Source organism: Eucyclogobius newberryi, unplaced genomic scaffold (assembly GCF_026437365.1).
Source record: "Eucyclogobius newberryi isolate DKJ021-1_F unplaced genomic scaffold, fEucNew1.0.hap1 SCAF_9, whole genome shotgun sequence".
Classification (NCBI taxonomy): Eukaryota; Metazoa; Chordata; class Actinopteri; order Gobiiformes; family Gobiidae; genus Eucyclogobius; species Eucyclogobius newberryi.
The window spans coordinates 6,489,121-6,516,716 of NW_027316532.1; the positions used below are offsets into that span (position 1 = coordinate 6,489,121).

At 41.0% G+C, this 27,596-nt stretch overlaps 1 protein-coding gene across 1 annotated transcript; it reads right to left on the minus strand.

The window, feature by feature from the left end:
* Positions 1–678: 678 nt before the first annotated feature.
* On the minus strand, positions 679–27,596 carry LOC140353676 (desmoglein-2.1-like). The gene is made up of 14 exons (XM_072438344.1): positions 27,484–27,596; positions 23,672–23,788; positions 12,753–12,908; positions 11,753–11,891; positions 10,836–11,002; positions 10,200–10,334; positions 9,662–9,847; positions 8,871–9,535; positions 8,154–8,296; positions 6,539–6,760; positions 5,915–6,163; positions 5,304–5,440; positions 4,883–5,185; positions 679–3,018 (listed from the first exon to the last, which is right to left on the minus strand). Exons 1-14 carry the CDS (start codon positions 27,535–27,537, stop codon positions 931–933), a joined length of 4,761 nt encoding a protein of 1,586 aa, XP_072294445.1. The 5' UTR covers positions 27,538–27,596; the 3' UTR covers positions 679–930.

Below are 27,596 nucleotides of genomic sequence, written 5' to 3' on the forward strand. Positions count from 1 at the left end.
ATGTCTGAATTCCTTGCCATCATCTTCTATTTTCTCCATGATGGATTCCTTATCCAATCCAGTATCTTTTGTCTCTTCTGATGGATCAACCTCTTGTCTAAAAACATAATTTCCTTATTCTGATTGCTGAATTGAATTGGTAACATTTTGGTCTTTTGAAATATCCAAATTTGAATTATTTTCCTCTTTTATCTCAAAAGCAGGTTGTTGAGTTTCCTCTATACTTTCTTTTGGTTGCTCTTCTGCCTCTTGTTCATCTTCAATGGAGTCAAGAGCATGAATTTTCTCTTAGTCTCTATCTTAGACTCTTGCTGTTCTGCCAATATATCATCTTCCCTTTCGTCAGAAAGTTCGTTTACCTGTTTACTCTCTGCTCCTTGTTGGCTAGTCGGCTCGTCACAAGACACAATATCGTCCATAGTGTGATCAGGGAGCTGAACATTTTGATTGTTCTCTTCAATGTCTGTTTTGGGTTCAGGGTTTAAATCGTTCAAATCATCCCCATTGCCAGCTTGACGTTTGATTTGTGACTCTTCTATTTCACTGTCCTCTGATGTTGTCTCATGATGCCCTTGATCAGACGCTGAACCGGCTTCATCGTCCGCCAAGATGACCTCAGGAATTGGCGTCTCTGTTGGTGACTCCGTGATTCCTGAATCAAGTGTTTCTTTGTTTTCAGGTTGTTCATCTTTTTCATCAACTATTGGAGATGTGTTTATTTCACTTTCTTTTGTTAAGTCTTCAGAAGTGTCAGGCTCTTGGTTGTCATGAATTTCCTCTGCATCAATTTCATCTGACAAAGGTTGTAGTTTATTGACAAGTTCTACAACTGAATCTTCTGCAGGTAGTTTGTCAATACTTTCCTTGAAACCAAGTGCCTCTATATCTGCAACTATTTCTGTATGTTGTTCAACATCTTCTGCTAAATTATCAAGTTTCTTTTGGTTTTAGTTTGGCATTGCTTTCTTGACTGGTACATACCGGTACTGTATGCTCCTCTACCCCATCAATTACCTGTTTATCTTCATCTTGATGCATCTTCTCTCCTTCCTTGTCTCTTAAAGATGCTATTTCGACCCCAACTACCTCTTCTAGGTTTGTAATGATATCAATAGTTTGGTTCACTGAAGTAGTGTTTTCCTCCATGGTTGCATTAGAACCTACTACTTCTTCGACTGTGTCTTGAATAACTTCAGAAATTACATCTCTGGAAATATCTTCATCCAATTGTTCTTTTTGGTCTTTTTCAGGCTCTGTGGCGTCATCATTTGCATTGTCTACTGGTTCAATGTTTGTCGATAATTCAATTGAAACTTCCTGATTTGCTGAACTGATGTCTTCTAGGCCAGTATCATCTTTTGATTCCTCTACAATGCTAACATTTACATGCATAGAATCAGTTACTATTTCTGTTGCGATTGTTTCAACTAAGTTTGGGCTATCCTCTCTATTTTCTGACAGTCCTGAATTGTCACTGTCAGTGTTCTGAAACACTTTAAGTGGCTCAGGATTTTTTATTGGCTGCTCAATATTAAGATCAGCTGTTAATCCCACTTTTTCTATACATTCTTGTATAGATTCATATGGAGGGGTGGGTGGTATCAGCTGTACAAGTGGTTTAGGTAATTCATTCATAATATGGTCCAATTTAACACCTTCTGATTGGCTGAGGTTGATCTTTTTGGGAACAGTTTTGCCGTTTTTTTCTAATGAATTTGGAAAACCTGGTTTACCTCTGTCTTGTTTTGATTCTTGACAACTATCTTTGGGAACAGTTGTAGCATGTGTTTGTAGCACTGGTGTACTACTTTGAATTATATTTACCCCTGTGTTCTGAGTGGTCCCAACCCCCATCCCCAAAACTGTTACTGGTGATAGGCCTACATGCTGTGGCTGCACAAGCCAAGTCCCCCCGAATGGTTTGTCGGATGTGGCTAACCCCCTAACGCTAGTCAAAGGGTGTCCCGACATTACGCCGATGACACTGGAGTGGGCTGCGTTGCCTAAGACCCCCTGAGGAGGAGCAGCCTCTTTCTTCAGGACAGCACCTTTGGGTGAAGTACCCTGAGGTGAGCCTGGGTTAGAATTATCTGCTTCACCCGGTGTAGATTTGTCCTTGACCAACATATAGTTGCCTTGTGGGTTTGGACCAACTATCTTCCAGCCCTCCGTTCCGACCATGCCTGGGGAACCTGGGCTCCCTGGGATCAAAATGGTCGGACTTGTAGGGCTGGTTGTAGTGCTGCTTGGACTTCCTGGGAAAAATACTGAGGAGCCAAGTGGATTTGCAAGGGAACTACTTGTAAAGCCCCCACTAATTCCTGGACTCTTAATGATGTGAGTGGTTGACTGGGTCATTCTGCCTGTCTGACCATGAGTATGTGGACCGCCCACTACAATATAACCAGGCAGTTTGGGGTCTGTTCCACCTTCTGCCACCAGGACAGTGTTTTGCATAGGTGGCTGCATAATGTATTGTATAGGCATTGGCATTGGCATAGGGTTAGTGGCATAAAAATGCTGTGGCTGTTGCAGTACTATAGTTGGGGGAGGTCGTGGCAGAGTAGCTAGGTGACCAATGTTAGACTTGCTAATGTTGGATGAACTACTTATGTTAGACATTTCGTTATGGTTTGATGTTGTCTGTGTGCGTGGAAGTGTCATTGGCGGTTGCGGAGGTGGTAGGCTAACAGTGCTAACATTATTGACACTTGACTTTGAGATGTTGGTAGAAGATATCACCTTTTCTGTTTTTACATCTGTATGTTTCTCAATAATCTTCTCAACTTTGGTATTGATAGCAGCAGTAACCTTGTGTCTTGGGGTTGGCAGAGGGATTGGTGTTGGTGAGCAGATGTCGGCAAGGGTTTTGAACTTTGGTCCCAAATCATCAAGGAACTGTAGGTCATTTTCCGACTCCAGGAGGCTGCAGCAGCCCACCGATCCAGCAGGAGAGGCTCCACCTTCATCCTCATACACCAACAGGGCATCCTTTCCTGTGATAAGCTGGGCAGATTTCTGTTGAGAGACAAGCGACACAGTGATAATAATGTTATTAATACATGCAGTGGCCTGTAGCGGTCAGTAGAAGCTAACTCTGTAGACCTTCCGTTGTAGGCAGCCTAACCTCAGTGTCCTTCTATTGAGCTGTTGGTTTTGTGACAAAAAAATGTATATCACGGTTTTCTTAGAATCTCACAATGTAGATTTGAAAATTCCTGTACATTAATTTTAATATTATGCTAAGTATACTGCCTTTCAAGGGCTGAAACCCTATCTCTAAGGTAGGACCAAGCGACCCTGCGGAGGAAACTCATTTTGACCACTTGCATCAGCGATCTTGTCCTTTCGGTCATTACTCAAAGCGCATGACCATAGGTCAGTGATGCAGCCGCTGCACAGATCCACCTGTCAATCTCACGCTCCATCCTTCCCTCACTCGTGAACAAGACCCTGAGATACTTGAACTCCTCCACTTGGGGCAAGGATTCACCACCCACCTGGAAAGGGCAAGCCACCTTTTTCTGGTTGAGAACCATTGCCTCTGATTTGGAGGTGCTGATTCTCATCCCATTTGCTTCACACTCGGCTGCAAACCGTCCCAGTGCATGCAGCAGGTCCAGGTTTGGTGGCGCAAATCAGGACAACATTGTCTGCAAACAGCAGATACGAGATCCTGTGGTCCCGAAACGGGACACCCTCTGACTCCTGACTTTGCCTAGAAATTCGGTCCATAAAAACAATGAACAGAACCGGTGACAAAGGGTTGCCCTGGCGGAGTCCAACATGCACTGGGAACAGGTCTGACTTACTGCCGGCAATGTGAACACAGCTCCTGCTCCGGTCATACAGGGACCGAAAAGCCTTGAGCAAAGGGCCCTGGACCCCGTACTCCCGGAGCACCCCCCAAAGGACACCCCTAGGGACACGATCGAAAGCCTTCTCCAGATCCACAAAGCACATGTGGACTGGTTGGACAAACTCCCATGAACCCTCGAGCACCCGATGGAGAGTATAGAGCTGGTCCTGGACGCAATGTTGCAGAGACGTGTCAGCCAGGACAGTCCTACATCATCCAGAGACCTAAGTTACTCCTGCCACTGAGGAGTTTGCCAACAACCTCAGTGACTTCCGTTTGGGTGATAGATAAGTCAGCCTCTGAGTCCTCAGTCTCTGCTTCCTCTTCGGAAGACGTGACAGTGGGATTAAAGTGGTCCTCAAAGTGTTCCTTCCACTATCTGACGACATCCCAGAGAGATCAGCAGGTCTCCACCAGCACCATAAACGGTGTTGGTGAAGCACTGCTTCCTCCTCCTGAGGCTCCGGACTCTTTGCCAGAATTTCTTTAGGGCCGTTAGTCCTCCTCCATTCCCCGAACTCCTCCCAGCTCCGGGTTTTTGCCTCTGCGACAGCACAAGCTGTGGTACGCCTGGCCCGCCAATAACTGTCAACTGCCTCAGGAGTCCTACAAGCCAAAGAGGCCTTTGGCTTCTTCAGCCTGACGGCATCCCTTACTTCCGGTGTCCACCACCGGGTTCAGGGGGTTGCCACCGAGACAGACACCTGAGTCCTTGCGACCACAGCTCCGAGCAGAGGGATCCTCCTGCAGGTGGTGGGTCCACGGGAGGCCAGGCCACCAGATTCTGGCCGTTGAGCACCCACCCCAGTCCTGGCTCGCAACTGGAGCGTTGTAGCACACGTCATACAAACCAAAACAGTAAATATTTTCCGCACTATTTTCTTCCCTGGAACTTTACATTTCACTACATTTAAAAATAATACATTCTGTTGATCTAAATTGTAATGATTCTAGTAAAGCCCAACCTGAGAAAGACATTTTGGCATATGGCCAATGACCCTATGAAATCGATCAATAACCCACCTGTGTGTAGTAATCTTCCAGGAAAGCATCAGGGAGGGCTATGTTCTCAAACAGTGCAGCTTGTTGGTCATACACTGTCCTTCCTCTGTAGGCAGTGACGCCATCGTGAACGTATGTGTCTTTGTAGATGTAGTTACTATCTACGTCCACCATGTCTTTGCCGCCACCATTTGCCACAAAGGTCTCATGATAGTTTGTTGTTATAAACTCTTTGGTTTCTTTGCTCATTCCACCCATCTGAGTGGCTGCTCCCCCGACTTTTGTTTGGGTCCCCAACATTACGGGAGCGCTGTACAATGGCACCTAAAATCAACAGTAAAATATGTTGTACGTTTATTAGTAATAAACTCATATCATACAATTAATTTATGTTATTACATTGAATATTTCAGTGGCACAATAAATAATGTATAAAGTTTACCTTATCCTCGCCTTTGCCTTCTGTGTGATAGGCAATCAGATGCTCCGTAGCATCGGTGAATGGTATGTCACTGAATTTATCTGCGAAGATAGCATTGGACCCTCCACACTGACAGAAGATCAGCAGACAAGGGACAACTGTGGAAAGGTGAACATGTGAATGTCACATAATATATTTTAGTATGATATTTTTTTTTACATTTTCAGTTAACCTGTATTTGCTGGAAAAAATTGGGCAAACTTTAAAATATGTTTCTAGCACTGTCCCCAATCCATTGCTGTGTCTGTCTCTTTTTCTTGTGTCTTTGGATTTGTAATATGTTTTCCTTCTTTGTTACATACCAAGGGTCAATACATGGAAATTAGATGAGAAAGAATATTGATATCAGTTTCAGTACCACTATTCTAAACACGTCACTCCTGGAAGGCTCTGTAATATTGCTTATTCTGATTTGCGAACTTTATAACAATGTAAATTCAAGTTTAACATCTGTATATTTCTATAAGCAAATTTTATCCTAGTTTCATGGTCAGGGATGATGAATGATTTTGGCCCATATATGGCATATTTTAATTGGAATTAGATTGTTGTGGTCTGAACAGTGGACTTACAGAGCAGCATACAAACAGCCACGAGCATGAGGGCAACCGCAGGACCACCAAAGTCCATTGACTGGTTGTCGACTTTTGTGGCTGATTTGACAGAACAGTCCGCGTCTTCCGTGCCCTCGCAGTCACACACGTCCACTGTTAAAACCTGAGGAGTGGGACAAGCCTTGCCCTGAGCGTCATAAACAGCCACCTCGATCTTGTATTCACCGCGCCATAGCATGTCTTGAGAGTGGAAGGCTGCCTCGGTATCTAAACAGGAGAACAATCATCAGAAGGAGTCAAATGGGAGCCACCCTGCTTAGCGTTCCAGATCAGACGAGATCCGGCATTCTGAGGGTGGTGTGGCCCTGAAAATACACAAGATAAATCACAACTAAACCATATCGTTGAACTAAGACCAAACCAACACTAAATTAGGCTTTCACATAATTATAAACCAGGACTAAAGAAATATATATTGAAACCAGACAGAATCCTGTAATTCTATGTTTTGTAAGTCAGCAATAAAGTCATTTATATATATATATATATATATATATATATATATATATATATATATTCTATTGATTCAATCATTTGACAATATTTCCCTTTGGTTTGTTGATCTGTTTTTCTTGTTCATACCAGAGACAGGTTCAACTTCCCATGGGCCGCGCGTGTTTTCAGGGATGATCTTGAAGGTGAAGGGAGGTCCATTTGGGTCTACATCAGCATCAGTTGCAGAAACATAGACAGTTTTTTTTATGGCGCAAATGGACACAAGTTGTGTGTCGAGCCTGGGACAGTGATCGTTGGAATCCAGGACTCTAATAGCTATGGTTCCTGTGGCAGTCTTTGAAGGCATGTCTGATGGGAAAAATAATATATTTTATTAGATATGGGTATGTTGCTAAAAACCGGGAGGTCCACATCTGCTTGTCTCCATAGATATTATTTTTTTGACAAGAATATTTCACAGCATGGCATCGTTTTTACTCACTAAAACGTTACTTAACTTGAAAAACATGTTTTAAATGTAATAAACCCACAAACTTAATAAAACCCCACAAACATAATAACAAATGTAGAAATTATTACATTTGTGTCTAATAAAGATTATGGGCTAAAAACCCCATTAAAAACATGTATGAAAATGGAAATAGAAACATGACACAAACATTCTTAATGTTTTCCAATGTTGTAAAAATAATTATAATAAAAATTCAATTTAAACTTTTCTGAATGAAGATTTGCATCATAGCCTGCGACACACGTTTCAGCACGGCTCATTGTGGCTTTTGTAAACAAACCAAAATTAAAGATAATGTATTTGCCTTTAGTGGCCCATTTTTATTTACTTTTAACGAGCCTCCTGACCTCTCTCCTTTTTGTGATAATTACAGTTCACACGTTATTTCACCCAAATGCTTGACATTTTCCAAAGCCACACCTGGAGAGAGTCGTTAAACTGGTTCTGTCTCAGTTTAACGACTGCTCTTATCTCTACTCTAACGTGTATGAACACATTTGACAAAGGGAGAAGAAAAACCTCCAAAGCTGAGGTGGATTACGGTTTTACGGTTTTCAATAACAATTGGTTCTCCTATTAAACTTGAAAAAAGTTATATATATAACTATATATATATAACTATATATAACTAATAGTTATATAGATAGTTATATATATAGTTATTAACTATATATATAACTATATATATATATATATATATATATATACACACATACACGCATGCACGCACACACACACACACACACACGCACGCACACACGCACACACACACACACACACACACACGCACGCACACACGCACACACGCACACACACACACACACACGCACGCACGCACACACGCACACACGCACGCACACACACACACACACACGCACACACACACACGCACGCACACACACACACACACACACAAGCACGCATACACACACGCACGCACGCACACAATAATGTCACATATAACTGATGAAAATAGAGTGTTTATTTTACCATTATTAGTAGTATTATTTTATCTTTATTTATTTTGTCCATAGGAGTTTTTGTTTATAAAAGTTTTGTTTATAAGAGTTCTTCTATTAAATTTTTTAAACTTTCTATGAGTTATCTGTCCTTTTCCTCTGTATCTACCTGCGTTGCAACAATGAAATTTCCCCATGTGTGGACAATAAAGGAATATCTTATCTTATCTTATCTTACAACACACACAATACACACGCAAGAGCTTATTACCTTTTGTGATGGCCAGAATCTTGGCGATGTATGTGCCATTGACCACATAGGGCGACTCTCTGTCCGGAACCTTATTTAGTCTGATTTCTGCGGTTTCCTTGTCTACAATTAACCAGTTGTCGGGATCAAAAACTTTGGCGTAACTGTAAAAAAAAAAAAAAGTATATTATTGTTGCCATACATTGAATAATTGAATACACTACTGCTTTTATTTTTTCTGTGACTGACTTCACTATCATGTTTGAAGTCTAAAGTTAACATTTTGGAGAACGATAGGAGACAAGAGTCCTATTGTGCAAAATCGACTTTTGAGAACTTAACCAACCATATTATGATTGTTTCCCCTTCTCATTTAATCACTCTGAGTTGTATTAGTATTGTCGTGATGACGTTTACGGTAGCGTACCATAAAGGGGCAAGCGGAAAACACTGCAGCACTTTCCAGTTTGTTTGATTTAAGATGTCAAAGATATAACGCGCAGAGAGGTGCATGGTGGCAGAGCGGTTAGAGCTCTCCCAATAAGAAGATCATGGGTTTGATTCCTGGACCAGACCAACATCTAGCAGTATTCACCAGCCAAAAACGATTTAAATGTCTCTGCAGCATGCTACATTTCACCCAATAATCTTTGAACAGTTTTAAGTGGAAAATACGGAGACCTTCAACTACTAAAGACTCCTGAATCATTCTCTTATGGCTGACTTTGTGGTACCTACTTGACATCCTCAGCGATCTCTCCAGTGTCGGGATCAACCGCAGCGTATGTCGTGATAACATCTTCCAGGCTTTTTTTTGGATCCTCTGAAATCGGCACATCTTTGGTCTCTGGCATAAACTCTGGTCCTTCTGGCATATTGTTCACTGAAATGTGGAGGGGGTAGCTTGGCCTTTTTTTCTTAGGCCTGTTCTTTGGCCTTTTTTTTTTTTTTTTAGGTCCTGAAGGTCCCAAATTGCCATTAGGGTGCAGTCCTGCGTCCATGCCTACTCCTCCTCCAGCTGGTGAAGCTCCTCCTGCTGGGTTAAGTCCGGCATCTAACCCCAAATCCACATCTAAGTCTGCATCCAAGTCTGCATCCAAGTCTGCATCCAAGTCTGCATCCAAGTCTGCATCCAATCCTGCATCCAATCCTGCATCCAACCCTAATCCAGCGTTTAGCCCTGCGTCTAACCCTATATCCATCCCAGCGTCCAGTCCAAGATCCAAACCCCCACCTCCTCCGCCCATGCCGCCGCCGCCGCCGCCGCCGCCGCCGCCCCCACCTCCTCCTGCTCCCACCTGCACGTCCACATCCATCAGGACTGCACTGCCCACCACAAACGGAGAAACGTTTTCAATTAGCAGATCCAAATCCAGATTCTGGACTTCTTCAAAATCCACAGGCTGGTGAAAAAAGTGTAAGTGTAAGACAGAGCTTAACATAATAAGAAAGAAACAAAAACTCTTTCTCTCGCATTTACTCTTTAAAACTGTACTTTTGGCAGGAGTCAAGTTCTAATCTGCTCTGACCTTGATGAGTCTGAGGATGCCTTCGTTGGTCTTGTTGTCGGTTTCTATGGAGAAGAGTTTGTTCTCGTTGCCCTTGACAATGTGGAAAACTGCGAGCCAGTTGCCAGTGGGCTCCAGGTCCAGGTCTATGGCTTTGACCCTCATCACCTCCACATCACAGACGTTCTCATCCACTGCGCCTGAATACTGCAAACACATTGCGAACATTTGGTTTCTTTGGATAGTGATACTTGTTCACTCAATCTAAACCTTAGCCTTAATTTAAATTCACCCATATGTTAATTTCAATCCATGTTTATGATCTGATATGAAGTATGTGCATAATGGGGACTTGATTTTTCTCAACCATGAAGTCATTGTGTACAGATGTGATAATAACCCGCCCATTCATGCACTAATGTATGCTGACTCTGGGCTCAACCACCAGAATAATTGCTGTCGATTATTTCATCTTTTTTAATTTTAGTCAAACATCAGCATCTTAAAAGATAAAACATAATTTACTATGGTAATATAAGAACTTTAAAACTTTCCCTACCGAAGCCTTCTCCAGAGTGGGGACATTGTCGTTGATATCCAGGATCTTGATCTCCACTGTGCCAGTGCCTGTGAGCCCACCCGGACCCCCTCCCATATCTGTGCCCTGGATCACCAGCTTGTAAAAGTCGTGGGTCTGAGAAATGGACACAACATTAAGAATACCTTAATTGTAATCAATGCATCAACCTATCAAAACATGCACAATAGACTCCCAAAGGGCCATAAAGATTGTGATTCAAGATCTGATCATTCAAACCTCTTTATACTAAACCATTTGGTACCACTTTCTAATAACTACACTTTAGTTTGCCTTAACAAAGCATCAACAAAGACTTAATTAATAATGAACATATTGTTTATTAAGCATGATTCAGATTTAGTAATACTTAACTAAGGTTAGGGTTAGGTGTTAGGGCTAGGAAATAGGGTTAGGGTACAAGTTGACTATTTGTGCACTACGAATTAAGTCTTTGTTCATTCTTTACAAAGGCAGGAATAAGTGGAGTTAGTTAATTATTAATAATCACATCGCCCAGTCCAATACCATATTGCCCAGTCCAATACCATATCGCCCAGTCCAATACCATATTGCCCCATATCGCCCAGTCCAACACCTTTTTTATATATTCCTTACCTCTCTGTCCAGCAAGTGCTCTGTGACACGCAGCTCTCCCGTTTTCGCATCAATTTCGAACATGAATTCTCCCGCGGGCTCCTGGCTGATGATGGAATAGTGCAGTTCTGAGTTTATTGTCCCCTCCTGGTCATCATCTTTACCCTGGACTGTCATGACCACCGACCCTGTGACAGACACACTTTAGTCTGAAGCTGCCATTGAAAGCAGGGTGACTTGCATTCCTAGATGTTACAAAATGATTCCAGTTGATACTTTGACATCACTTTGTGTTAATACGAAATACCCAATGCTCCTGTTTAGTTGTTTGACATATATATGACAAATAAAGGGACTGTGCCGGTTTTTTAAGTAAGTACAGATATATATTGATATATATTGTAGCTGCAGCTCTTAGGGTGAAAATGAGACCGCATTTTACTCTCAAGATCTGTTAGCGTGCTAGCATGCTGCTTTTTAGCTTTACTGTGACAATAAACCCTGCTCTGGCCTCTGAAAGTTGTGAAAAGCGCTTAAATGAATAGATTGGATGCTTGGAATGCATTAGGTAAGTGAGCAATACACTTGGACTGCTGCAAAACGTAAAATGAACTGACATGAACAAAAAATCAGGAGTAGTGCCTTTACGTGTGAGTGTGACTAACTGAAAAAAAAAAACTTTGTCAGCTTGTGACCGTTATGTTTTTTGAAAAGTGCACAAATTAGTTCCAACTAAGTCAGTTCTTTATGGTCTAATTTCATTAACAGAGCAGTGTCTCATCTCAGCTTCAGCCCTTCAAGGAAGAGTATCCATTTGATTAGCCTTCTTGCTAATTAACTTTTGGCCTGGTCATCCCAATACTCACTAAAGATAATTCACAAATTCATTTACCTATGGGCATATATTGTTGATACAAAAAATAACCAACTTAATGTACCCTTTGCACTTGCTTCTGCGATGCTTCCCGTGTGCAGCTCAAAATATGGAGGGTTGTCGTTTTCATCCAAGACCATGACTGTGAGTGGTATGTCCTCCTCTGCATTGGTGCCATCTGCAAACTTGGCCACTCCTGTCAGCTGCAACACAATTCAACAGACTTATTTTACTCACAACTTACCGACTGAAGTGTTTTTTAGTATGTGCAGTATGCTCTTTGGGTTGCCAAATTCTGTGACTAAAACCAGTTTGCAAATATCATCCCAGACTTAACAGTGATTGCATTGCCATTTTTAAATGCACACATTACAGATATTTCTTTTAAAGAGACATACACCTTGAGGTTAAAGGTGCCATAACATGCTTTTTTTCACGTTTCGTAGTCTATCCTAAGTGTATAATTGATAATAATAAGGGTTGTGCAACACCCATAACATAATAGTTAAGAAATATCACCCAGACCTTGGACCCCCCTCACCAACCCTGAAATGCAAACGGCTTGGTTTGATATTAGCCCCCACCCTTGCGAAGAGCGATCTGGCTCCCCCGCCCAACCCGTGACGTAGTCTCAGAGCGCGTGTGCCCCGCCCACCCGTGACGTAGTGTGTCCCCCACAGCTGTGTGCTGTAAGCTCCGCGCGAGTGAGTGAGAAACGATAGAACTTCAGATCAACACTACTTTGAGACTAAATAAATCTGGTGTTTATTCTACAGCGTGGGCAGAACAGATATATCTATAGATCTATATATATATAGAGGAGGGTGAGGGGGGATGGTGACGCGTGCTTGCCCTTATGACGCAGTCTTGCCCCACCGCCCGTCAGTTTGGAGATTCGTTGAAAGGAGATAGTCTGTAATATAGCTAAAAACTGCGGGAATCAATCATAAAAAACACTCTGGGTACATATATGAAGCACAAATAGCAATGTAAGAAGGTTAAAAGCTCTGAAAAGTCGATTTAGCATGTTATGGGACCTTTAATAAACCACACAGGCTTCTTACGTTGTAGAAGGGGTACTTCTCTCTGTCCAAAATATCATTGACCCGCACGAAGCCGGTGTCATGGTCCACCTCAAACAGGTTAAAAGGAGATTTGTCGGCTCCGTATCCCCTCAGGAAGTACTCTACTCGCTGCCCTGTGTCCTTATCGGAGCGGATCTGAGAACAACAGAAGACAGAAGGGTTTATTTGAATGCGATACATAGTAGGACAACTTAGTGACACAATAATTTGGGTTCAAGTGTATATAAATTCTAAACTGCCCAAACTTTAACATTTTGTTGGCGGGCTGGTCAGGTCAAATATACTTTTAAAACTTGCTAGCCAATGTTGAGTCTCGGTTTATGGTTAAAATGCTTGTGGCAGATTGAACTATTTAACGAAAACACAGTTAAAATAAATATATTCAAGATTTTGCTAAGAATGTTTCAGATTGTATCTCGCTATAGCAATTTGTTTTACTTCCTGTTTGTTAATCCTGAGATCTCAGTGGGAAATTCCATAACTGTTGCCTTGCCACCACGTTGTACAGTGGCTGAAAAACTTTTTTTAATTAACATTGAAAGCGTAAAAAAAAAAAGTATGTTGTGTAAATTGTGGCAAAACATTGGGTTTCCCTATTTTTAATGTCAATATTTTAGAACTCTGCTCCTGAACTTGTAATGAACCTGGAATTTTCTTCACAAACTGCTTCTTACAGATATTATCTCACCAACTTAATAAAAACTTGTCATACGTACTTACTGCTAATCTGCTAATTATGGAGCTTATCCACAAGAAAGAAAATCTGGAGGGGGAAATGATCTGGCTTAAAATAGTAGAGAAATCATTAATAACACGTTTTTTAACAATTGAACATTCTTTAAAGATGCACTATGTAACTTTTCTGCTGGACAAACTAACACATGCTTGTCTTAGATTTTTTTGAGCTATAAAAACATGTGCAATTCAATGAATGCAATATAGATATGTTATATGATATGCTATTCTCCGGACCATTCCAGGCCAAGTAATAACAAGTCAATGAAAACACCACTCACCAGAAAAGTTACACACATTGCACCTTTAAGTTTGAAATCCACAAGCACAATCCAGTCTGTTTGTGGATTTCTTTCATGAACAGTGCCTCCCACATTAAGTTTTATTGGTCCATATCTTTCACCTGAAACTGTGCCATCAAGACTTTTAAATGCCCTGTTTGGAAATCTTGAAAATTGCAAATTAACTCTTGTTTTCTATGACACTTCAACCCACCTAGCCAACAGAAGTATTGATGTATTTCAATGACATCACACATGATTACGGTAAATTAACAATGGATTTAAACCACACATTTCATGGAGGCTACGATTCATTTGATAAAAAAAATGTGTGAACTGAAAAAACTGTTGGCTAATGCTAGCTTGTGACAATGTTACGCAAAATGCTCTATCTTTGCCCGTTAGTTTGCCGACTTTCATCAAATTTGACCATTTACTTCAATATAAACCTTGTGCAGTCACGCGACGACTGTTTGACGCTGGACGGCAAAACAAACGCGTGTGCATACTGGACAACTACAGCTAGATACAAACTACACTGAATGGATCCAAAATGAGCGGTGATTCAGCCAATCCGACATTATCTAAGTATGTAGAACATTTAGATGGAGAGTTAAAGAACCGATATGTGGTCAAAAGTGCACTTGTTCTGGTGCAGGATCCCTATAATGCGGGTCGCTCTGCTGAGGGTCGCTCTGCTGCGGGACGCTCTGCTGCGGGTCGCTCTGCAGCGGGACGCTCTGCTGCGGGACGCTCTGCTGCGGGTCGCTCTGCTTGTGCACGGGAACTCTCACATGTTTTGACAGACTACTTTCCAAAACCTGAGGGTCTGGAATCCAACCCAGTCGCGCCAATTTCCAAAGGGAGTGATTGACAGGCGGATTGACCAATCAGACAAACGCATTGTCTGTTCGTGTCTAAAACAAACATGGAGGCTTACGAGGAAAAGGATAAAAATAACACAGACTGAGAAACATTGCCGACTTCTGCCGAGTCAACAAGCAACGCACTAAACTCTGTAAATCTGAGGTAAATGAAGTTATATATTTTGTTCTGAATGTTCCGAAAATGTTTGAGAGACATGTGACACAAAGTCTTCCGCATTTGAGAGACACGTGACACAAAGTCTTCTGCATTTGAGAGACACGTGACACAAATTAGCGGCGATGGTTGGACCGGTAAATGCTAGAAAGTTTTTTTTGAAGCCCCCCAATGGTCCGATTCCAGACCGAGAAGCATTCAAACAGAATGTGGGCGGGGCTGGCGGGTCAGGCAAGAATACTACCAGTGGCACACCAAGTTAGCAATACACAAGACGGGAGACATGTGTGTCTTTCACGTTCGGTAGCCGCGCTGCTCAGCCGCTCTGTTTCAGAGAGTGACAGGAGGCTCCCCCTTTATCATTTAAACAGCACTTGCGCACAACAAAACAGTGCCAACAAATGCAGTGGTAAACATCGCTCACACCGTCCATCAGACATCCCCGACTTTGTCTACCACGACCTGTACAATTACTTGGTGAATTGTCAGTCCTACTTCACCGGTAAAGCGATGAAAGCTTATAAAAGTTTAGATGCCTACAGTTATTTCGCGTCAGGACGGGTTAGTGGAGTCCAGCTGTGGAAAGTCCCGAATAAGCCACTGATGGTGTCGAAGGCCTTTTGCAGTTCAGTACAATAGCTTGGGCTCAAAAAACTAAACGTTCGGGAAGTGTTTGCTGGAAATTCTGCCAGTGGCACTCGGTTGCCAGTTTTGCCTCTTCACCGCAGCCACCCATCTCGCTCGCCTTTCTGGGGCTTTGGGGAAGCGATAAAATGAAAAGCTTTCTTTCTTTCCTTGCCGATTGGTACATCCATATGCTAAGCATGAGATTACCATGTTTTCGTAGTTGTGTTCGAGGTGAATAGAGACAAAAAAGTTAAGTATCTGCAGTGCTTCACTCATGGATCTATTGGGTTTCACTACGCGTGGTGGTTTGTTTTGCCGTCCAGCGGCATGTGTCATGTGACCCGTTGACGTCAGTCATTATAGACGAGGTCTATTGTGATAAAATGTGAATATATGATTATATTTCTGTCATGTATTTTATCTGCATAATAGTGATATTTTATCTGCATCATTAGTCTAAGAGAAGAACGGGTGTGTGACAGCATTTGTTTGTGAAGGGGTCGTAAAAATGGGCCAAAGAATGTTTACCCGAGGAGGGGGGGTGACAGCCCAAAAGAGGAGTCTGGGTAATGTTTACCCAAGGCTTGATCTCTACGTAAAAGACAAGTGCCTTGATGTGAAGCTGACCAATGAGAAATGTGACCCGCCTCCTTTTTATGTGTGATTTTAATAAAATGACTTGTAAGAGGGAGGAACGCTGAGAGTGATTTTGGAAAGTCGTTCAGGTTGCTTACAACATCTTGACTTGGCTAAGCCTTCCTCTCCCTTGCAAGCCACACAAAAGACTGACGTTTCTGTGTCGTTTAATATTCTAAGTTGAATTATGTTCTCTGACTGTTAAGTAATAGCATTGATTCATGTGTAATTTCTTGACATTTTAGTGGTCCTATCGAGCCGGACGACCAGCTGCCCTTCGCGGAGATTGACGGGTGAATCGGTGAAGTCTGTGCACAGCTGAAAGAAGTCCACTTTTCCCGTGGCCGCCCATCGCACCTCATTCTCCGCGAGGACAGCCCGTCGTTTCGAGTCAACGGAGAACAGACGACAAAGAGGTCAGAAAAATTGTGTGTGAAAAAGAGTTAGCCATAAAACGTTTTATGCATTTAGTTTGATATTTACTGGGAAAATATTGTATGCTTTTATGCGCAGTTAGGTATTACTGAGGAAATACCCAGTTTCATATTACTGAGGAAATATTTTAGGCAGTTAGGTATTACTGAGGAAATACCCAGTTTCATATTACTGAGGAAATATTGTAGGCTTATGGACGAGATAAGTTTCTCACATAAGCAAGGCAGTTAGGTATTACTGAGGAAATACCCAGTTTCATATTACTGAGGAAATATGTGTGAATGTAAGCGCTGTGCACGGGCGTGGTAAGTAAGGAAGTGTGAATGTGTGAATGAGGATTAATAAGTGATTCACTAACGAGTGTGAGAATCACAATTAATCATACAAGGGTCACAAGGCGTTATTCTGAGAGATCTAAAATTTGCAGTCACGGGTGAATCTTAAACACCACGTTTATGTCCGGAGAAATCTAATAAGGAATTTCTCTAACCGTGACTGTAAAGCAAGTAGCATTTCTCTCAGACGACCGAGACCAAATAATGATGGAGCCAGAATTGTCACCCCAAACTGTAAGACCAAAAGACAAAAGAAAGGTCAAAAGAGATGAGGATCTGACAGATGCTGAATGGATGCGCAAGTATAATCCAGAAACTGTAAAAAAGAAATATGGGTTTAATGGGACTTTAGGAGTAGAAGCGACAGAAAGATTAATGGGAGGGTTGATAACTCATGATGGCATGAAGGGAAGAACTAAACAAAACCCAGGAAAACAGATAATAGCCGCTCAGGCCTGGTTAAAAGAATCCAGATCACGAGCAGAAAGAAAGGAAATACTGGAAAAAAGAACCGGTATTTTTGCAGTTGCTAGAAAAGAAGATAATATTGGGGAAAATTGGCCGCAGCGACGACCCCCACTGCTGGTGCCGGGGGAGGAGGCGGGACCAGGACCAGGGGAAATCCAGGAAGCAGTAGAGGCACATTCACATGACGAAGAGAGTGTGTCAACTTTTAGACAACAGAAAAGAGCTCAAAATTGGGAAGCAAAATTACCGGTAGAACAAAGTCCTCCTCCATATAATACTTACCCAAAGCCAGTATCAAAATTGTATCCAGCACTACCTACGTTAAGTGTTCCCGTAGATTATGCCCCAGAGGGAGCAAAATTAGTGCAGGCTGATCCATTTAAGGAAGGATCGAGCAGAGTGTTGCGGGATCGTGAAAGTTTAAAGAAACCTCAAAGATACTGTGAGGAATATTCAACAGCAGAGGCATATCCAGCAATTGAAGTCCCAGACGGGGCGGGAGGGACGACATACGTGTACAGGTCATGGACTTTAGGTGACGTTAAGGCCGCTCTAGAAGGAGTAACGAAACGAAATGTACACATTGATAGATGTCTTAATGAATTATCACTCCTGACAACACAGTACAGACTAAATGAGGCAGAAATACAACAGGTCCTAATGCAACTTCTGGGCCTTCATTGGATACAATTAAAGGGGAATTGGGATCTGTTTAATGCAGGAGTAGCTAGACCATATAATGATGTACCGGGGGATGGGGCTACGATAGTGGCCAGAGTGCAAGAAGGAGCAGAAGGGGGAGTTTGGGGCAGGGCAAGGGCACATTTTACGAGGCCGGCGGATTACCTGAAGATAGCGCAAACTAAACAGGGGGATGGAGAAACAGTTCAAGAGTTTAGATGCAGGCTTACAGGGATATTTAAAGATAACAGTGGAATCCCAGAAGACGCAGCGGCTGATAGCGTTTATCAGCAGCAGTTGAAAAGAGCAGTAATGGACGGACTTAAGCCCCAAATCCAATGGTGGCTGAAGAAAAATGATGTACATATGGCAACAGGAACACTCGAACAGTTCACAGAACAAGCAGTGCATGCAGAATCAGTGGAAAAAGAAAAACAGAAAAAAGTAAATTAACAGAGGCGTATGTTATGGTGCCATTAGAAGAATGCGTTCAGACAAGCGTAGGAAAGAGGGGAGCAAGGGGAAAAACAGGTTACAGAGGGGGATATAGAGATAAGAAAAGAGAGGAACAAAGAGAGGAGGATTGGAAATTGGGAAAGTGTTTTCTCTGTCACAAAACTGGACATGTGGCGAATAAATGCCACAAAAAGAGGGACAGGAGAAGAACTGAGGAGGATAGTGAAGAAGAGGAAGAGGCATGACTAGATAGGAAAAGTGAGTGCAGGACAAAGGAGGGTGGCTTGGACAAGAAACAGACAAAGAATGAGGGGGACGAAGAGACAGAAATGTTTTTAAATTTAGAATATGTCAACTATAAACACAGGCCTGAAGTGACGATATGGGTAAATGGGAAATTACTGATATTCTTAGTCGACACAGGAGCAGAACGGACAGTGTAGGTGTGACTGCACCAGGGGAGGCTGTAGTAAAGATGATATCAGCAAATGGACAAACAAAAAGAAATCCACTGAGTGTACCTACTAAATTTAGGTGGGAAGAAACAGGGGAAGAAATTTTAGCAACAGCTGTGATGGATTCAAAGTGTCCGCATAATCTTTTAGGAAGGGACCTAACCACAGCACTAGAAATGGCTATACTGCCTCTGACAGACGGGACAATGACCGTTATAAAACACCCGTTACATGAACCCATCAGCGGAGCATATGTCACAGAACGGACAGGATTGCCATACTATTCATGGACACTAGATTTACCTACAGGTGACTCAGGAGAAATAGTAACCACACTGTTGACATTGGCAAAAGAAAACACAACCAGCCCCCGTGACATTAGAAAGCGAGATCAGTTACAAATGACGTTGCGTTACAAAGCCACACCAGGACCAGACATGACTTACGACGAAGCTGTGAATAAACTAGGTCCGCAGATTATTACAATGACTAATCTGTATTATCATGAGGGAACCTCGTATTGCGATGTAGACGTGAGTGAAAACGTAACATTGCTAATGTCCTCCCAGGAAAAACGGCATCTGCCATTAACTAAAGCAAACAATGCCAGGTGGGAGGATATGGGACAGATAGTCAAAGATAACAGACGAGCTAAAGACTGGGAAAACACAGGAGAAGGGAGAAAGCAGATTAGCAAGAGGACAGGATGGACAAGATGTCCGTTATCTTTACGTATCACAGTGACAATTAACAGCAACACCACCTCAGGGGGGGTTGACGTGATGGGTAATAAGAAGAAAAGTTAAAATTAACAGGGAAAGAATTTGACATTCTAATGTAAATACCTGAAGGATTGTTGAGATTCAATCAAGAATTGAATAGATTTAAATTAGACAATATCATCTAAATTTAGACGTTATAGAAGTTATGAAAACCAGTGATAATAGGACTTAAACATTATAGGACTCAGGACGGAGGCAAGAGATGGCTAGACTGATAAAATGATGTGCCTTATGTACAAGGGGAAGGTTTAGGATCATTTTGATTGTTATACACATATAGACTTGCTAGAACAAACTAATACACAATGTTTGTAAAGCACCACATGAGTAGGTGTGAGAGATTGAGTTTGAAACTCACCTGAAGCACATATAGAAGATTAGCACATATTACATTAGATGGGTGACTTTATTCAGGCCACACAAACAGAGGATATGTGAAATTTGATGTTAATACTCTAAGTTGTGAACTGACCCTTATGGCCAGCTCAACGGGGGAATTATTGAGATAATTATTATTGTTTGATGTATTTGAATGCATGCATACATACATACATACATACATACATACATACATACATACATACATACGCGCGCACACGTGGACACCAGAAATGTAGTAGTTTGAAACTTTTAGAGTTTGAAACATTCAGAGATTGAAACATTTAGAGTTTGAAACATTTGGAGTTTAAAACAAATGGTGGTAAAACAGATAGGTTTGGCAGTGTCGGATTACAGACACAGACACAGGGGCCCAGCGCCGTGTAAGGGGGGGCTCAGCCAGGGATGTGACCACTGAACTGTGAAAGGTCAAGAGGTGACATTGCGGAGTTGGAGAGACAGACGCAATTCCATCTCTTCCTGGATTAGTGAACGTTGTAAACTATTTGGATTATTGAATTTTGTTTAAATTAGTTTGAGAAATGGGAATTCCATATCTCAAAAAGGGGGGAATATGTACGTGTAAACAACTATTCCGAATCAATAATTACAAAAAAAATTGTAAAACAAGAAAACTGTTTGAAATACACTGAACTGTCGAAAAGACTTTGTTTATCACCGCAGCAGAACGTGTTGGAGATGTGGTGTTTACAGAGACAATCCAAGTGGGACAGCCAGTGGACGGAGCCACACCGTGTCGTCCTCACACCGACCATTGGAGGGACGAGAACATGGGTGCTCTCATGGGAAAGTGAGAGAAATGTCTGGACAACACAGCGCCGGACAACACAGCGGCAGATCCATAAGATCTACAAGACGCAGGACTTCAGTGTATTCTTCATTTTTGTATGCAGTGAACACAGAGGCCACAGCGCGTAAAGTGCTACACTCTGCTACAATGAACGGGAGCCAGAGACAGCAAAAAGACGTACGTGTTATCATCATCGCAGCGACGGCGGTAATATGGGTGCTGACACCTGTATTATGTATCGGACAGTCGGGACCACGTGAGAGAACAAACAGCAAGCCAAAGGTACTCTGGGCACCCAACCCATGTTCTAATAGATCAGCATCCACTTGGATGCCACAATTGTGTATACCTGTGAATGAAACATACATTTTTGAAATTCCATACGCAGATCTGAAATACAGGGGGAAGAAAATAAGTGATCAAATTGATGTAGAAGAGTATGAAATGTATATGATGGTGGGGCAGCAAGATAGTAGCTGGGAAAACACAATGGCATATTCAGGAAAATCATGGGAGCCATACGCTACTACAGCCGCCGCACAAAGATGGAAAGGTAAAATAGAAATGGCTCAGACTAGTGGTAATGTGTTAATAACGGTAAATCTACACAATCATCAAAATAAGACAGAATGTGAAGTATTCAGACTGTATTGGTGGGTTCCAGGACCAGCTCTGGATCCATTCTGTCATATTCTTGTATGTGTTGTAGCGATCTCAAGCAATCAGGCCCAGGCTCAGACACTAGACACAGTAGGAAGGGCAATGCAGGGATCCATAATAGTTACCAATAAAAAGCAATTAACGCCAGACACCTTTCTATACATGGCAACGGGTGCACATATTGCAACAAATATGTGGATACAAGAAGCATTAGCAGTGGCAAGACCTCTGCGAAAGGATTGCATAATATGCATGACAGCACGACCACAATTATTATTAGTAGATGCGATAATAGTAAACACGACATGCGTCCAACACCTAGCCAACAGAACCATGAATAATAAACTATGTGCCAATTATGACAGAGCATTTCCAAAATTGACAAATAATATGCAACCGCCATTGTTCACATTACCTAAAAGCGCCTTTTTTGTCTGCTACAACATAACTACATGCAAAGTTAATGAAATATGCCTTAAGATGGGAAATGTACCAGTTCATATGTGTAACCTAACTGTGCAGATAGCGGGAGGAGGTCTCTTGGATACCCAACGCCAGGATGTATGGTGGTGGTGTGGGGACACCGTGCTGAGAGGACACTTGGAAGCAAAGGGAGTAGGACTCTGTGCCTATGTATCGCTTTTGTGGCCAGCCATGGTCATAACAAAGACCAGCATCACCCAGAACCATACCGCAGGGTCAAGGTCGAGAGGTTAGTGGACAGTCTGGTTCCAGTAGCACCTGATACAACGTATTTGATGTTATTGGGGTGTCCAGAGAGGTCCCTGACGAGTCAAAGTGACTGACCAGAGAGCAGCGGGTTTAAGGGCTTTCCACTTGTACTTCTATATTTCCCATCACACCGCACCAAATTATAGACAAGATAAATTGTCTGTTTGTCAAATTACAGAGATTGACCAATCTGACTCAAAATTTAGGACAGTAATGCTGTAGAAATGTTGTGGGCCGAGAGAAAAGGAGTGTGTTCAATGTTGAGAACTGTGCATTAAACTTTTTGTGTGAAAAAGTGTCATTTTAACACCAATATGAAAGACATGTTGAAAACTGAAAAGAATGATATGTTTGGCATATAAGACAGTGACTAATGCTTTGATAAACAGGAGGGAAATGTGATAAAATGTGAATATATGATTATATTTCTGTCATGTATTTTATCTGCATAATAGTGATATTTTATCTGCATCATTAGTCTAAGAGAAGAACGGGTGTGTGACAGCATTTGTTTGTGAAGGGGTCGTAAAAATGGGCCAAAGAATGTTTACCCGAGGAGGGGGGGTGACAGCCCAAAAGAGGAGTCTGGGTAATGTTTACCCAAGGCTTGATCTCTACGTAAAAGACAAGTGCCTTGATGTGAAGCTGACCAATGAGAAATGTGACCCGCCTCCTTTTTATGTGTGATTTTAATAAAATGACTTGTAAGAGGGAGGAACGCTGAGAGTGATTTTGGAAAGTCGTTCAGGTTGCTTACAACATCTTGACTTGGCTAAGCCTTCCTCTCCCTTGCAAGCCACACAAAAGACTGACGTTTCTGTGTCGTTTAATATTCTAAGTTGAATTATGTTCTCTGACTGTTAAGTAATAGCATTGATTCATGTGTAATTTCTTGACATCTATAATTGTGGTCTAATGGCCAATGAAACTTTTATTTCATGATATTTATGTCATTTATCTTGTTTCCTCAACAGTAACATTTGCTTTTTTATTTGTAAATGTTCTTTGTGTCACTGTTTCTGGTCCAATAGATTCTGCATGAGCGACTGTTTAAAGTTTAGAAGTTTGTGCAGACCATTCTATTAAATAGTAGTGTGAATAAGATCACTCAAATTGGATTTTTTCCCAAAGCAGACCTGCTAATCCCTCAAGGCACACTGTCTGAACAAACTTATCAGAGGAGAGTTTAAGACGCTAAATACTAAACTTACATTCATTCAAAATGATTCTGACTCTGTTTTGTGATAAATGTAGTGATCCAGCAGCTTACATTGACATTGTTTTTGCTCTCTATGTATGTTTCGCCACAAGGTCAAGTTTTTGACGCTAGTTCATGAGCTTTAGATTAGACTCAAGAATGATTATTATTCACTGTGGTGACAGACCTTTGCGATGTACGGCTTTTTTGTGTAGTCGTGGTTCTCTTTCAGTTTTGCCGGAGGGATGAGCCATTCTCTCTTCTTCCTCTTCTTGGCTTTGGCTGCTTCACTGCACAGTATCACCTGCAACACAAAAGTACAACACTTAGGGGATATATTACGTAAAATTGACTTTTATGGGCTTTTAACAATGTCATTACGGTGTTTCCTCATCATTGGATTCTATTCCGTTTCATTCATTCCTTAGGACAATGTGACACAGTTCAAAAATGTCACTATTTCACTATGAAAATTTCATAGTGAAATAGTGACATTTTTGAACTTTGTATCAGCTTTGAAGACGTTTTAGATCAATATTGTGGTTTACAATTAACAATAACCATACAAATATCATAATATATCTTCTTTTAGATCACTTATTTCTTGTGTTTTTTATTTAGTTTGGCAAACTAAATATATCAAATATGTCATGAATAGGACTAGGAAAAGTACTCAATATGATATAACAGCATACACACGACTTATTAAACAATTAAGAATTATGCACACATTCACAAGGCACATTTATATCAGTATTGGAGATCAAACCAAAGTAGCCAAGCCAGCCATGTACTAATCCAAGAAGATATTTCAAAATAGATTTTTTTATCCTCAAATAAAGACTTTAGACTTTGTAATGAGGCAATAACATAAGTTGAGGCTGTAAAATAACCTCCTTAAAGACACAAGGGGGAGGGGCACTATAATCTGTTGCTAGGTTTCCGACAAATGTTTTTGTTTGTTCATTTTTGTCCTAATTTGCATACTTGTAAAATGGAGGTGAAGAGCATGGAGGACAGTCAGACTGAAATCGATCTCATTAGTGGCAGATTAGACCCATCGACCAGCAGCAAACTACAACTACTACAATCACCGGTACTAATACTTCTACTATAGCTGCTCTATATGATTTGTTTAGCACATTTCATGAATACGCTGGAAACAGCCCATAAGTGCTACACATAGGCTAAGGACAATAAAAAAAGTAATTTTTTTTTTTGAAAACAATAAAATCAGTAAGAACAAATGAAAGCAAAATTACATTAAAAATATATAACAATACATGAGAAAAATAAAGATAAAACACACATGAGGACCACACAACTTGCCAGTCCATTCAAAGCTTTAGACAACAATACAATATTAAATTCAAGAGATCAAACAGTGTTTCTCAATCTGTGGTACCTGCCATTTTGGGGGCATGCAAAATGCAAACGGCTTGGTTTGATATTCGCCCCCACCCTTGCGAAGAGCAATCTGGCTCCCCCGCCCAACCCGTGACGTAGTCTCAGAGCGTGTGTGCCCCGCCCACCCGTGACGTAGTGTGTCCCCCACAGCTGTCTGCTGTAAGCTCCACGGTGCAGCGGTGCAACGATAGAACTTCAGATCTTTGAGCCTAAATAAAACTGGTGTTACTTTACAGCGTGCGCAGAACAGATATATCTATAGATCTATATATGTTTATATATATATATATATATATATATATATATATATATATATATATATATATAAAAGTCTTATGTCCATCGCGCTCTTATTTCCTGGTTTTTCGGTATCGGATAGAACTTCTCTCCGTTTATTTTCCCGGTTGCTGCATCAACTGCCACATAAACCTTCACCATTGTGATAATAGTAAAGAGTGCGATATCATTAATGAAGTTTTGGGCCTCTTTGAACCGTGTTTCGTCGTAAATCGAAGCAGAAAAACTCCGGGGCTTGTATGGTGAGACACGGGTTAGCCTGGAGCAGCGCGGAGCCGGGGGGAAGGGGGCGGGAGGCGGCAGGCGGGAGGGTGAGGGGGGTGGAGAGGGGGGAGGGTGAGGGTGAGGGGGGATGGTGACGCGTGCTTGCCCTTATGACGCGGTCTTGCCCCACTGCCCGTCAGTTTGGAGATTCGCGGAAAGGAGATAGTCTGTACTATAGCTAAACACTGCAGGAATCAATCAAAAAAACACTCTGGGTACATATATGAAGCACAAATAGCAATGTAAGAAGGTTAAAAGCTCTGAAAAGTCGATTTTGCATGTTATGGGACCTTTAACCTCATTATAGCTCAAATTTGGGTCCGATACATTCCCCATATAAGTCTGTAGTATCGACATAATGCTTCACATATCAGGTCTAGATACTTGTATTACGTCATTTTAAATAACAAAGTGTAGGTTGTTTGAAGTTGGGCACGTTTCCAAGTTCATGTCCCCAGTCTTGTTGTAATGCGACGTTTACTGTTTAAATACGGGTCGAATATTTGCTGAGGCTGCAGTCAAATGTACAGTGTGTTATCTGTGCATACGTCAAGTGTCAAAGTAGAGTTACTTTCAAGAGAAACCATTTCGGAACAAAATGTGCCAGCTCTACTAAACAAAGAGTTGTAATCTATATTTATGCATAACTTGAACCCAACATGTTCAGTAGTGTAGATTTATTTTAAATGATTAACTTAAATGTTGTAGTTTTCTCATTTCAGGCCCATGTTTATGTCAGTACATCAGTAAAAAAATATCTGAAAAGTAAATTAAAGAACACTCATAATCAAGTCTAATGAATATAAAGTAATGTCTATAATACAGGAGTAATGCAAAAATACACGTATCAAAATGGTACTGTAAATTATGTTGAACTTGCCTTATTTTAATTTATTTTTAAAAAGTAAAAAATGTAAGTTAGACCTTTGACTTATTCCAAATACTGTGACAACTCAAAACTTTTCTTTCAGACCAGTGCGTCAAAGTATGATTAAACACAGCACTCGTCTCTTTAAAATAAACATATTTTTTAGCCTTTAGCCCATTTCTAACAAGCACCGACAATCATAAAGCCATAATCCTCTTCTCGTCTTGAATAAATTCCGTTTCGAGTGTCAGCATTGACCCTGAGGCACCAACTGAAAAATGCTTTTCTGTCAAATACACGATCAGTAAATCAAGTGCCAAGAATTCAAGAGATTTTTTTAAAACACATTTGAATCCTTCTGAATTTCATGAAACAGTACTTAGACATGAACACTTGCACACGAACCAAATGCTGGATTGAGTATCTAGCCTTGCCTAAAATGTTGATTTGATCTGTTTTGACCTGGAAATATTTGATTGCTTATGTGATGATAGTTTAGCTTGAAATAAAAAATATTCTTAAATAAATATACTTATACTTATAAATAAATATATGGTATAAATTTTGGCTAGAAACAACAAGAAATATATATACTGAAACAAGTCAGAAACACCTTTAATACATGGACAACAATCTAAGTCCACCACGTAAACACATCTAATTTAAAAGTAATCAACTAATCAAAGTTATTGAAATTAAAATGAATCCAAGTCATACTTCTTTTTTTTTACAGTGTGATAGATTCTTATTTATTTTACTTCTAAAACATTCTGTCCCACTTTGGCCAGTTGAAATGTAAATACGATCTAATATGATGTCCAAATATACGCTATGTAGTTAAAAAAACATCATATCATACATGCTTAAAATGTTTTTAAAGAATGTATATTTTATGAAAAATATTTTAATTAAAAAAAGACAAATTATTGATGATTTCTTAATATTTTTGGACATTTCATTTTAAGGGCATTTATTTAAGTCCTTAATTATAATTGTTTTTTAATTATTTTCTGATAATATCTATTTAATTTATTTTTGTATTTAACTTTGAATTATTAATTGTCTTTTATTAATTGTATAATTATGTAATTATAATATTGTATGACAATATTAAGTGCGTTAACACATCTCATCTAACAAATAATCTCCCGTTCGTCACTCACCACGGCCAGCGTCAGGAGCAGCAGCAGCACCTGTCGGCGGGAACAGCCCGCCATGTCTCTCCTCCGATGGGTCTGACCTGCTCCCCTCCTGGTCCTTCCCCGGTTCTGTCCCG